Source organism: Nelumbo lutea, chromosome 4 (genome assembly GCF_056320005.1).
Source record: "Nelumbo lutea isolate HS-2025 chromosome 4, American lotus-T2T, whole genome shotgun sequence".
Taxonomy (NCBI): domain Eukaryota; kingdom Viridiplantae; phylum Streptophyta; class Magnoliopsida; order Proteales; family Nelumbonaceae; genus Nelumbo; species Nelumbo lutea.
Genome location: NC_142687.1, coordinates 1620993 through 1634510, shown reverse-complemented (window position 1 = coordinate 1634510; position 13518 = coordinate 1620993). Strand labels below are relative to the sequence as shown.

General features: G+C 37.7%; 1 protein-coding gene across 1 annotated transcript; it reads right to left on the bottom strand.

Annotated features, from left to right (window-relative positions):
• Positions 1-1877: 1877 nt before the first annotated feature.
• LOC148853324 (retinoblastoma-related protein-like) lies at positions 1878-13518 on the bottom strand. Its single transcript, XM_088984458.1, has 18 exons — positions 12952-13518; positions 12660-12764; positions 12340-12482; positions 12162-12258; positions 11989-12035; positions 8724-8922; positions 8436-8502; positions 8142-8321; positions 7842-8035; positions 6846-7728; positions 6107-6269; positions 5938-6010; positions 5210-5386; positions 5000-5119; positions 4779-4923; positions 4540-4652; positions 2338-2453; positions 1878-2258 (listed from the first exon to the last, which is right to left on the bottom strand). The coding sequence occupies exons 1-18, from the start codon at positions 13060-13062 to the stop codon at positions 2099-2101; spliced, it is 3093 nt and encodes a 1030-aa protein (XP_088840584.1). The 5' UTR covers positions 13063-13518; the 3' UTR covers positions 1878-2098.

Here is a 13518-nt window from a genome sequence, read left to right as displayed (position 1 = left end):
TGTAAGTCCCGTTCAAACAGCCTTTCAGCCTTGCACTGGGAATCTCCCTACCTATGCACCTTATTTCATGGGGAGATATTCCCAGTGCAAGGCTGAAAATATACAACAACATCCAATCCATATCACTTGTCTTTTCATGGTGGAAGGCGCTAACTTACACACACACTAATCGCCCTAAAGCAGAATGAAAATATTTTTGGAAAAGTACAGATAGGCTCAATGTAGATTTCTGAATTCCACTGCAGAGGTATAAACTTTCAAAATGTCAAAAACCCCCATTCTGTACACCAATGCCCACCTGTGAATTGGCATCAATTCTGAGCTGACACCCACCCCAAATGTACTTTAGGCCTAAAAATTCTGACCCTGGGCTGAACTGTCATTCTCCCAAATATTTTCCCCAAACAAGCCAATATAAAGATTTAGTAATTGGGTCATCAATCAAACTCCTTTTGATTTTTGATTTGGATGAATGAATTAGAGGAGATTCTATAAAGTGCTTTTAGACTATCTGGATTGGATGATTGATTGATTACTAATACCCTAGAATTTGGATATGATGTGATCGGGCCCGATTAGTACTGAAGAAATAAAAATAAATTAAGAAAGGAAAACATTAGATTAGAGAGACTAAACAACCATCCTTAATTTGTTATGTATGTTGTCAAAACCCACCCACTTTCTCCCTCTTTTGGTAATGCAAAACATAACAACAACCATGAGTGCAAAATTACTCAAATGATCGATACGACCAAGTTTTCATCATGTAATCTTGGAAATAAGCTAGCTAGCGATCGATCAAAAATAAAGACTACTCTACTCTACATTCCCAGTATAAGCTGCTGTGTGACAATGGCAGCAGCCAAGGAGTAGCAGCAATCAAATAACAGTTGGATCGAAAGAGACAAAGCATGTTTGGGCTTTAGTAATTAAGGATATATATATATATATATATATTAAAAGTTATGGTTATGGGCATTGGATACGCACCGCACGATAACCCTTCCAAAGTCCCAAACTGATATAGAAAAGAGTAGTGGTATGACATGTTGGGAAAGGACAAGCTTCTAATGGGGGCTTCTGCACCATTTTCAATTGTATCAATGTCATGGGTGAAGGTAGCCAATCAAGCAGGATATCTAATTACATGAGCGCTGAGGCTGAGGCTGAGGCGTGAGGGAATATGCAGGACATCAAAGTCGATTCTATTTAGTTCCGGTTAGAATTTATCCATTTACGCACTCTTGGTGTTTAGTAGTAGTCGACTACTACCTTTGAAGCATTAATCGACTATTAGAGTTTAGCAATTGAATACTATGCATAGAAAGCTTCTTCATAGGATTGTTTTTCAGCTTCTCGAATTACAATGTCTCTTTCCTCTTTAAGAGAAGTTTGAAACACCTTAAAAATCATCTTTGAGACTTTACAATAGAGCATTGATCAATCTCTAATGGTTAAAAAATGGTCATACTGCCTTTATAGTTACAAAAATGAGTGAAAATCAGAAACAGAGGCAAAAATGTGAAATTCAAAGAGTTCGGCAAGAAAATTAGAACATTAGATTAGCATTCAAAGGTTAGAAAAGAAGATTAGTTTGAGTACAAGAAAGTGGAACCCAATTCCCTCCCTCCCCCCCCCCCCCTCTTGGTTTAGGTCACATAGGCTGTCACTAACACAAATCCAATCTCTAAACTCTTATTCCACAGTTTAGGGAAACCTCGGATTGATTAAAAAGCCAAGAAAAGTTGGGTTTCATCAATTTGAAAATTTTTTTATTGATAAAATCATTCCGAAACAGCTTAAGAGTTTTGATTGTGTGATAGATAGACCATAACTTTCTCAAGCAGAAAAATAATAAAACGGCAGCCCAACAAGCGTTTTGGATGAAATAACAGACTTTATTAAATTAGTCCAGTTAGAACCGGACCTCCTTTTAAAAGCTCAAAATAATACACAGCAGCAGGGGTGGTGGCAGCATTTCTACAGTAGTTTGCTGCTCGTACAAAGCACCCCATGTCATAAAATGGGTATAAGATTAGCAATGAAGACCATGAAGGAGAACAGAATTTACATACAAAGAGGGGTCCAATTAACAGGGTTAGGTGTCCGGTTCGGATTTTAACGGTAGATTCAAGGCGGCACCTGAGGATGAGGCACTACTTCCATTCTGAAGATAGAGACTTCCCATCACAAGAGAATCGCTTACCAGGCCAACATTGTCAACATCAAAGTTGAGAGCACCTCTGAGATTCCGTGTGCTGGAAAATGGAACAAAGGCACCATCAGCATTTATAGAAGAGTTCAAACTACAAAGACTGTTAGTACAACTAAACGCACCCATTCAAGTGGTTATTAATGTCGGTCAGGTCTTTGGAAGGGCTCTGATAAGCATGAGTACTCTCTCCAACGCAAGCATAATAGCTTTTAGAGCTGTGTGAGATCAAAGCATCCATCTGTCAAAAGAAGTTAATACAAAGTTGTAAGAAAATATGAAATAAACAACAAAATAAATAAAGAAAAAAGTAAAACAAAGATGGATCAGAATAATCGCATGGAACAAGAGGTTCTTGGGTCTCAGTCAGAACAACCAGATGCATCCACTGGTCAATTTAGTAGGTGAGCCATTGATTGAAAACAATATAGGCAGCGACCAGTAGAGCTAGAGAGGCCCAAAGCCATAGAGACTCCAGATGTTAAATGTTCAATCAAAAGAAATTTCTTGGACTCCTTCCTGATAAGATGACATCATTATTGAGAAATCATTGGTATGATTATAAGGTAATGGCCCACCGTCCACATGTGAAATTGCTGATATAGTCATGTGTGCATGCAAAATACATTGACAAAATTCAGCACATGTTGTCAACAGAATCCTAACTCTGATTTTTAAAACAGGTCAAGTGCTTAGATACTAAACACTTCGGACATTGGAGACTATTAAAGAAGGCTTAAAGATAAAAGAGCCAACAACATTGCAAAGCTAATACCAAATCAAAATAGTTCAACTACACTAAAAAAGCATTCATTGAAGTTGCTCAGATATATCTCTTCAGCATTTGCCTCATAGAAGCTAAGGGCGCAAGTCAGGCTGGATAAAGGTTAGGTCGGGCTGAATTGGATTTGAGTTGGGCTTGGGATTGCCCAAATTCTTTATTTCTTTTTAAGCTTTTGTCGTTCTAGCATTAATATATATAGAGGGACAAAATCATGGACTTATAGTGCCTTATAATTAATTATTTAACACCAAAACATTTTTCCTTTAAATTTAATTGTCAATACATACATATTATATAATATTTACATATGCAAAAATCAAGACATGTTGGATTCAGGCTCCATAGGCCTCAACAATAATCCAACCCAGAGTTAATAGAAGCCGTGTTGTTAGAAAAACATCCTAAAACTGACCAAGTCCATCAAACAATTCTTGGAAAGCTCTAACAGTAAGTTAACAAATTAAGGGAAAATGGAGGATATGGCTGAGGGGTGTGCGGGGGTAACCAGTAGAGCTTCATAGTCGACCCAGGACTGTAATGAGCCAAGAGGAACAAGCCTTAGCCTCGACTGAAGCTCAAATAGCTCAAAAAACTAGGCCAAGCTCAGGTGATCTCCACTCATTTACCTAAGATATATCTACATTCTACAAAAACAGCATGTGACAATTAGTTATGCCTTGTAACCAACAGTGGTTTCTTTATCTTTTCACAACGGATGTGCCCAGTTTATCAAAAATGGAATGTGCACTAACCACTCCTCTTATTGGTTCTCCTCAATGTTTTTTATTTTTTTTGCTTTAAATGTTAAAATAGAATGCGCACTAATCAACAGTGGATATTGTTCTTTTGTGGGAGGAAACCTAGTCACATGGAGAAGCAAGAAACAAAGTATGGTGGCTAGGTCTAGTGCTGAAGCTGAGTATAGAGCAATGTCCCATGGAGTGGCTAAAGCCATGTGAATAAAGAATTTGTTAAACAAACTGGGTTATACAGTTGATAGTCCCATGTCCTTGTATTGTGATAACAAGGCTGCCATCAACATTGCAGCCAACCCAATTCTTCAAGATAGAACTAAACATATTGAGATTGACAAACATTTTATAAGAGAGAAAATTGTTAATGGAGAAGTGTTCACCCCATATATTAGTTCTAAGGAGCAACTTGCAGATATATTTACAAAAGACTTTCATCACTCGCAACATGATGACTTGTGTGACAAGTTGGGCATGATTGATATCTATGTCCCAACTTGAGCGGAAGTGTTGAATAACCTAGTCTTACTTTAGTTTAGCATCGCAAGGGCACATATGTAACTTTACATTGTTTTATTATTTGAACGGTCGCCCTAATATAAATATCAATAAGGCTGATGCTACCAGCTGAGGTTTTTCTCTCCAAAACCCTTTTTTCTATTTTCTCTCTTCTCCCTCATCTTCTCTCACTATTCTAAGATCCTGCTGCGTGTTTATCAAGAAAACAAATAACAAATAGTCCCAAGAGACAATTGTCAGATGCCATCAAAAGCCATAATAGATAAAAATACCTTTGATGAGCGCAGAGGTGAGACATAGACATTATGTGCTGCAGACACTTTCTTTGGGGACATATCAGGGAGATTTGGAAATGGAGTTAACCGAGGGGACCCAGGACACTGACCTGTTTAATAGAAAAAGAAAATTGGGTAAGAAATTTTCTTATTGTTTCTTGTTTAGGTTGTATCGCCTTTAATGAATAGAACTTAAAAACATCAAGTGACTCAAAAAAAATACAAAAAGAACATGCCATCAGTATTATTGTTAGCTTCAGGAACTCGATTAGTTCTTGGTATTGCTCCAGCCGGACCAAGCTCCACAAGGAGAGGCTTTATGTTCGGAATAAATACTTCGTTATAAAATGTGATAATGTCAACATGCTCCTGCCCTGTTTTCTGTTTCCAATGAAAATAAAGGCTCAGGCTTAAAATTTTATAAAATGGCTAAAAGAGCACATGTTTAGTTATATACCCCATTGCGCCGGGCTGATGACCAGTCAACAAAAACACTGCGGAAAACTTGAGGTTTACACTGTGGTTGCTTCCTATAGTTATAAATTATTTCCCTAAAGGTCAAGTTTAACTGAGAAATCTGCAAGCCAAAATGAACTTAATAAGAATCGTGTCATAAAGGAAAATAAAGAGAGGATAATATATTCTTTTTAAGTGTTTACGCACAGACCTTCGCAACTCCATATAAACTACAGAGGATAATCTGATCAATATGCCTGTTGAAGAATAGAGCTGTCCACTGACTAAGGATTTGTTGAACAAGACAGTACACATTCTCCCTGATCTGCTGGGAGAGTTGTAACCTCTCAACCAAGCCACTGATCCTCACAGCTGCTAGCTTCACAATCTATGAAGCAAAACCAGGTCACAGATCAGTGTGAGAACAAAATATCAAGCAGAGGAAATAACTCTAGGAACAAAATAAAGCAATCCGAAGCCTAGACTGAGGTAACCTGAGAATACTAATGGGAGTTTAGGGTAATTAATTTGCCACCAGAATAGCTCATCATAGAGACAATAGAAAACCTACAAATAGTTGGTAGACCACAAAAACAGTCCATAAGAGCCTAAATATACATAGCATTCAATCAGTAGCAAGATGCATTGTTTGAAGCATCTCACATGGATCTCCATTACCAACTTGTTCAGATAGTGTATCAATTTGCAGTTTTTTCTTTCGTTTCTTTTCTTTTTAATTTTTCCTCTAGAGAGTCTCCAACTACAGAAAGCTATAGACTGGAGGATTCTGACCATATATTTTTTATTTTTCCTTTTAGCATGTACATTTTCACTTGGAGGACCATCCTTTGCCAACTTACCTGATAGATTTTTGGATCTCTTATGGGGACAGAAGACAATAACAAGATGGTATGAAGAAGTTGTTATGAATAGTTATACCTTACCAAAGAAAATATTGATCCCTGTTTCAGCACAAGTTTCCCCTCCTCCTCCCGGATTTGGCCGTGTTGGGCTGCACAAGAGTACACAATGCAAAATTTATAATCAGAGAGAGGAACTTAGAAATATAGATTTGTCAGTTCTGACTCCATGAAATCAAAGTCAAGACCTGGCAAAAGCAGATTGTAAAGGAGGTGGTGGCAGTTTTGACTTAAGACTGTTAAAACCCATTAGACGGTCCTTCACTGGAGATGTAAAGGTATTGCGTTCTACTAAAACACTTCGATAATCATTGCACAATTTCTTTGGAGATCGGATATCTCCATTCTGGCCTGTAAAATGGATATATTAGAAAATAATCAGTTCAGAGGATCTTAGATTTTAATGAAGGCAATATAAAATCTGTTCCATCAACTCCTAGGGTACTTCCATCTAAGACTGTGTTTGGTTTGAAGGAAAAGGTAGGGAAAGGAAAGGAAAAGCAGGGAAACCTATACAAGGTTTGTGCATGCTTTCCTTCCTTTCCCTAACTTTTCCTTCAAACCAAACATACCCTAAGGGAGACATCATTTTTCTTTTTCTTTTTCTTTTTTTTTTTTTTGAGAATAAGTTAATCAGATTTCATTAAAAAAGACAAGGAGTACATGAGCAGATGTACTAAGCAAAGGAAAGAAAACTTAAACAGCAGAAACGCAAAATTACAAGGGGGAAGCCTGTTGCCATCATTTTTCTTTTCCCTCTCTCCTTTCCCTATTGACTATACAAAGTGTAACAGTAGCTACAACCTTTACATTCAGGATGGTGCCACAGAACTTTTCCCAATTCAAGGGGAGGGGGATCAAATATTGCAGCAAGATGTCTAGGGATAAACTTAGAATCCTCAACTGAAATGTTAAATAAATCTCTACCTGGTAAGGTCTCATGCTTCTGCAAAGAAGGCATAGGTGGCAACCCTCCACATGAAATGTTATTATGCATTGCAATAGCATCAAGTGAAGGCATGGGTTCTGCTAACAACCCCATGCGATTTATTTCTGCAGAAAGGGACGGTCTTGCAACAATCAAAGAATTGTACATTGATGAACCTTTTTCCCATACCATGCTCTCTAAAAGTCTCTCTTCCAAAGAATTTAGATGTCGCCTCAACTCTCTTGGAAGGGATTCTTCATGTCTAATGAAACTCTCTATTACCTTGCTCAAATCAAAAGCTGTAATACCAGTTCTCTCTAAAACCGCAGGGAACAACATGGTTACTGTCTTGTGTGTTGCTAAAACCAGTTCAGCTGAGCAAGCAAGCATACATCTATGAAACCTCTCATTTGTTAACAAAGACGTTAAGTTACTACCATGCAATATTTGAGATTCTGCTGTACACATTGCCTCCAAAACCCTATAGTATAACTTCAAGGCTTCCATTCTTCTCTGCTCTGCCCATATGCTGTCCATCAGGTTTGTACTCTGCAAGCTCCCTACAACATTGCGCTCTCCAAGAGCACTACTTGGGAAGATGGCCTCCAATATTATGTGGGCCCTGCGTATTACATCTGCGGTTACATCTCTGTCACATGACGAAAGAAAGTGCTCCAGTTCTGCTGAGGGTCTTGAAGGGAGTGGAGAAATAATGGTTCTAAGCCACTTTGCTGTTGTCATTGCTGTGCTTACAGGTGTAGGTACCATTTTCAAATTAGCACCAGCTAGACTACCACTTGCAGGTGATGTTGAAGGAGACCGTGGCGGAGAAAGTGGACTTGTTATTGACTTTCCTGGGGAGGATATTGCATCAATCTTCCGCTGCATAATTGTAAAGTTACACAATTGATTTCAAAGACAACTGTGATTTCTATAGGAAACAAACATGCATTGTTTTCTCTTCACCTTGGATTAAAAAATAAATAAAGATATACCTTAGCACCACAGAGGTTCAAGGCACCTCCTGACAAGCTCCCTTTACCAAGTAAGCTCTCTCCCTCACTAACAAACATTCTCTCATCCAGTTCTCCCTTATTATGAATTGCAGCATCATAATCCTTCTCTAAAATGATTAAACTTGATGACAAAGATGATTCCTCCATTAGATCTTCAAAATAGGTCAGCCCGTCTGCACTTGAAAAGGATAGGAAATTTAACATGGGAAAAATAGATTGCTAATAAACCCTAATTATCAGTAAATAAAAAAGAAAGATGGAAACGAAATAAAAATTTACCTGTGTCAATATTATCCAGGTTCTCAGTTTTGCATTCTGATGCCAAACAGGGTTGTTTCTTCAAGATATCCACTATCAAATTATTTGATTTCTCCATTGTTCTCTTCAACTCATCTTCTGATGTGTCATAAATTTTGCAGAGAGATGCAAGTAGATCCACATTTTTGTTTCCTTTCCTAACTGAAGCAAGTAGTTAAGGCATAAGCACCCATGTGTTATTCAGGGATTATGTTAAAGCTTGAAACAAGTATATTTAACCAAAACTGGCATTCATAAAACTGAAAGGATCATTACCAAAGCGAGGGTCATCATAGATAGAGAAATTCCTCAAGTGCATAGGAACATGAAGAATTAGGATAGCCTGTCAGAAGTTGTGTAACATATTATAAACATTAAACAAGCCACCTCCTTTTAAGGAAAAAAAGACCTGGATGTTCTGACAGGAAATTTGATATTTTATAAAAACAGAAAGAAGAAAACAGAGCATCTGAAGTTGAATCTTCAACCCATTTCAGAGATAGAATTGAAAAATAAACTAAGGCCATTTAATTAAATGTTAAGTGGCAGAGGATTGTAATCTACCAAAATTGAAATCAACCCATTTGTGCAAGTCACCAGGTCCCTAAACCGGCTAAATGCATGAACTCGAAGTGCCAAGAACAGCAACCATCCAAATCGGTGGTAATCTGACACATAACCTGTAGACCTCACAACAGCTGTTTGTTTATCAACATTTGCATCACCAGTCGAGAAGAATTCCTGGTATGCACGTTTATAGTACCTGTAAATCATGAGATAAATAGAATATACAGTTACATAGGGATAAAATGTACGGTATACCAAAAAAATAGAGAAGAAAAGGTGAAAATTCATAAAAGTATATATAACAGCAAGCTTGTACCATTAAATGTATTTCTAAAATGCAATTAACAAAATTAAAATGAGCAAAGTAAATCCAATTATCCACGCAAATCATCAAGCACAGATTCAAAGGCAATATCAAGAAACAGATAAGATGTCCTAAATGCTAAACTAGATGACTTTGTTTCAGAAACGTACCACTTTTTAAAGTGAACGTTGTTAGGTGATCATGCCCACTCCACCTATGGCTCTATGTTTCTGGTTGAACTTATAGATACTTATGTTCTTAGTTAAGCTCTATAAAATGCCTTCTAAGTTCCCATTTCCTTTTTCTTTGTAGCAACAATGGCAAGTTGTATTACAGTTAAGCTCTACAAACTAACAAATTGTCACTTTGCCCCCATTTTTCTATTTAATATGGTGGATATGTGCATCTGTTGGAGATGCCCTTGGAATGCAGTTGTGTTTAGTAATTAGTATCACTGCCTCTGAAAAGAAATACTTGATTCTTTGGGTGAAGCAATAGATTAATGTTGAGTTTGTGGGCAATTCTTTTATGAAGTGGGCCCAATGGGCCTTTTTTTGGTTTCTGGGCCTTTTAGTTATTATGTTTTATTACTGGTTAGTTATTGAACCTTTAGTTAATGGGCCTAGGTCGTTAGTATTTCTGTTTTTATTTGGGACCACACCTAATTAGGGAAGTAGGGGTGTTTCATTCCATTTAACTAGTTAATTACAACGAAAATATAGGGCAGCTGAAGAGAAACTGAAGAGACTTTTAGCCTCTCTTTCAATTTCTCTTCTTGTTCCAAAGTTATTTTCTTTGCAGATTTATTACTGTTAAGTGAGTTCTACAATTTACAAGTTGGTATCAAAGCAAATCTAAGTATTCTTTAGGCTGTCCTCATGCAGTTTTAGGATTGCCCAGCTGCATGGGAGGATAGAAGAGGCTGATCACCAGTTTTTTCCTGCCTGATTCTTGGAGTTTTTTAGGAAGTTTTGTTGCCCAAGCTGTGGTAAAACAGGAAATCAGTGAGTATAAGTGGATTGATCCTCTTTTTTTCCTCTTAGAAAGGACTGACCATACCTGCTGCAGTTGGAGAGTTTCTTCAGTAACCTATTTGAAATCAATCTAAGCAGAAAGGTGTCTTGGACTTTTTTTGGACGTCAGCCAGCCTTGTTTCAGGAATTTGGTGGTTCGCAGATTGGCACTATAACTCCGGGAAAGGCTTTGGGACTGGTTCTTGGAGCTGTTTTCATCTTTGAAAGCTATAACAAATTGCTTAGGGCCTCCCAGTGTGTTTGAAAAGGTATAGATGTTTCTTGAGATGATCAAAAGACATAGTGATGATGGGAGCTTAATGGGAAGTGTATTTGATCTCCAGAAAACAATACCATTACTACTATAAGACCGGATGGATCAAACTATCTACAATGGGCTCAACCTGTGAAGATTGGAGTTGGATGTCGTGGTAAATTGGGATATATCACAGGAGACAGGAACCTGATTCCAAGGATTTCTCATTCATGGGAACTTGCTAATACTCCTTTTGAGCAGAATCATATGAATTGTGCCACAGAAAGTGATACCCTAGAGGATGTTGCAAACTATCAGAGACTAGTTGGCAAGCTGTTATACTTATGCCTAACCAAGTCAAACATACCTTATGCAATTAGTGTGGTTTAGCCAGTATGCATGCTACCAAGACCCATTTTGCAGCTGTAGGATGGATTTTAGTTAACCTTAAGAAAAATCCTGGAAGAGGAATCCTATATGCAAATCGTGGGCATATAAAGGTGGAAGCACATGACGGTGCAAAACTGCAAATTGAGCTAGATCGGTAGATGATTGGAGGTCGACATCTGGTTCCCATACCTTTGTTGGGTGAAACATTGTATCCTAGAAAAGAAGTTAGTGGTAGCACAGTCCAATGTAGAAGAAGAATGCAAAAGCATGGCTCATGCTGTCTCTGAGTTGCTTTGGATATGTTCCCTACTTGGAGAACATGGGAGTAAGGGTAGAAGAGCCTTTGAGACTTTAACAATCAAGCCACCACTAACATAGCCCATAATCCATACAACATGGCCAGACTAAACACGGAGAAGTGGGCAAACACTTTATTCAGGAAAGAGTTACATCCGGTTAAGTGATCCAACCATATATTGCCTCTCACCTATAGCTTGTGGATACGTTTACAAAGGGAGTTGCAAAGAATAAGCTCGAGAATGGTGTTGGCAAGTTGGGCATGATCAACATCTATACCCAACTTGATAGGGAGTGCTGACGGATGAGTTTGTGGATTGTTTATACAGCTGATTCTTTTACGTAATGGGCCCAATGGGCTTTTTTGTTTCTGGGCCTTTTAGTTATTATGTTTTATTTATTGTTTAGTTATCAGGCATTCAGTTAATGGGATGGGCCTAAGTTGTCATTAGCATTTTTGTTTTTATTTGGGAATTGGGACCACACCTAATTTGGAGACAAGGATGTTTTGGTCCATTTATTTTTTGTTAATTAGTATATAATGAAAATGTGGGGTGGCTGAAGAGACTTTTAGCCTCCCTTTCAATTTTCTCTCTTCTTCTTCTTGTTCCAGAGCTATTTTCTTTGCAGATTCACTATTGTTGGGTGAGTTCTACAATTTACAAGTATTAACTAGGTTTCTCAATTAAAACAGCTTGCTAATCTTCGTTCCATCAGCAAAAGAATGTAGTCACCAGAATACATTTCAAATACAATTTTGCAAAGAAACAAAAAATAGTATTGTTCGTTTCCATCTTCAGATTTTCTTCTAGTAATGGTTTTCTGTATCACCAGGGATCTTGAAACCTGAATGGACAATATACCATAATTGACTTTATATTTTATAATAATTATGATGATGAAGACAAAGAAGAAACAATTTTAATAATCAAGAATTCATTGAGTGCTTCATTCATATACATTTTTTAAGAACAAAGTAAAATGCAAATGTAGAATGCTCACTTGCTTAGAAGGCTCAAGTGCACAAAATTGGCCTGCAACTCCTTTGCCTGATTCCAAAAATGTGCAAACAGAATTAAACAAACAAACAAAAGAAGATTGCATACAGTTAAATGCATAAAACAACGGTTTTAGCACAGACAATATTACAATCCCTTTGGTAGACATGGTAATACCTCCAATCTCTTCTCCCAATCTGCACCATATAGATTGCTCAGAATTGGACCAGCCTTGAGAAAGAATTGTGGCATCTCTTTGAAGAAATCCACAACGCTGCAAAACATGCAAAAAGCGGTAATCAATGTAGAAATAAAATGTTAACAAATTCATGATTAGATAGGGAATCATACATACTTCAGCTTAGCTGCCCTCAGTATCTGACATAGCGTAAAGCGATTTTCATCGTTCTCTTGCTTTGCCTTCGTAGCATCCCCGTCACTTAATCTCTTCACAGAGTATAAAATGAATGCAAACCAAAACCTTTCAACTTCTTCTGGCTGGAATTGAGATATATAATGCAATCAATACAATGATGAGAAAAAAAGAAAATGGGAACACTTCGATTTTCAATATTAATTTTAAGCCAAAAGGAATTTTCAATTCAGACCGGGGGGGGGAGGGGGGAGGGGGGGAGAGAGAGAGAGAGAATGTAATCCACGAAGTACAACAAATACCGTTCCGATTCCAACTGACGACATATTTGCCAAGAGAAGATGTTTACTTTCTCTGAACAGCCTCATAGCTAGTGAAAACGTACCCTCGTCAAGAGATACTCCAACCTACAACCAGATCCCATGTTAAACCATGTAAAATTAAGGATCAAATCAAACCGGTAGTGAAAGAGTACAATAGAATTACTGAAATAGTATTAGTAAAGCATCTGAAAAGAGTAAATATAAAAAGGAAACAAAAGCTTAAATTCAAGAAAGAACTCCAAACACAACTAATAATCAGAAAAGAGAAAACCTTGCAGAGCTCTGTAAATCGAGCTTCCATGCCACCGCCGTCGTTGGAATGAGAATTACTCGTAGAAATAATGGGCTTCACGTCTTCCATCTTCAAAGCAGCTGTACTCATAGATTTAAATAAGCTGCCTCTCTCTCTCCCCTTCCCTCACTAACCAAAGCTGATCTATCACCATTACTCGATTATACATAGAATAATAACAGCAGCAAAGACCAGAAATTTGAATAACGGATAAAAACAAGGAAAAAGTTGGCGATTTTGATGCAAACGAAATGGTTAATGGTGTAGATCTCCGATCTCTTCAAATCTCTATGCGTAGATCCACGGCTCAAAGTATGTAGTGATATATCATAAAAACCCCCAACTCTTGGACGAATTCAACATAGAAGAACACTTCACTGATCGAATCGAAACGAGGGTTTTGTGTCTCTAGTCGTAAAACAAAACCCTCCTATCTTCCCTCCCTTTTCTCTGGCTTTTTCCCCCCCTTTCTCTTTCTCTCTCTCTTTCCAGAAACCCTCTCCCTCCGTGCTCGCGCGGGAAAAAACAACATAGCATGTCATGCAT

Excerpts from the sequence above, each read along its gene's own strand:
- LOC148853324 (XM_088984458.1), bottom strand. The coding sequence starts at position 13,062 with ATGAGTACAGCTGCTTTGAAGATGGAAGACGTGAAGCCCATTATTTCT. Across the intron at positions 5,387-5,937 it reads TCAATATTTTCTTTGGTAAG|ATTGTGAAGCTAGCAGCTGT; the intron begins GTATAACTATTC and ends TTTGCTTCATAG. Across the intron at positions 4,653-4,778 it reads AGCTAACAATAATACTGATG|GTCAGTGTCCTGGGTCCCCT; the intron begins GCATGTTCTTTT and ends TCTATTAAACAG.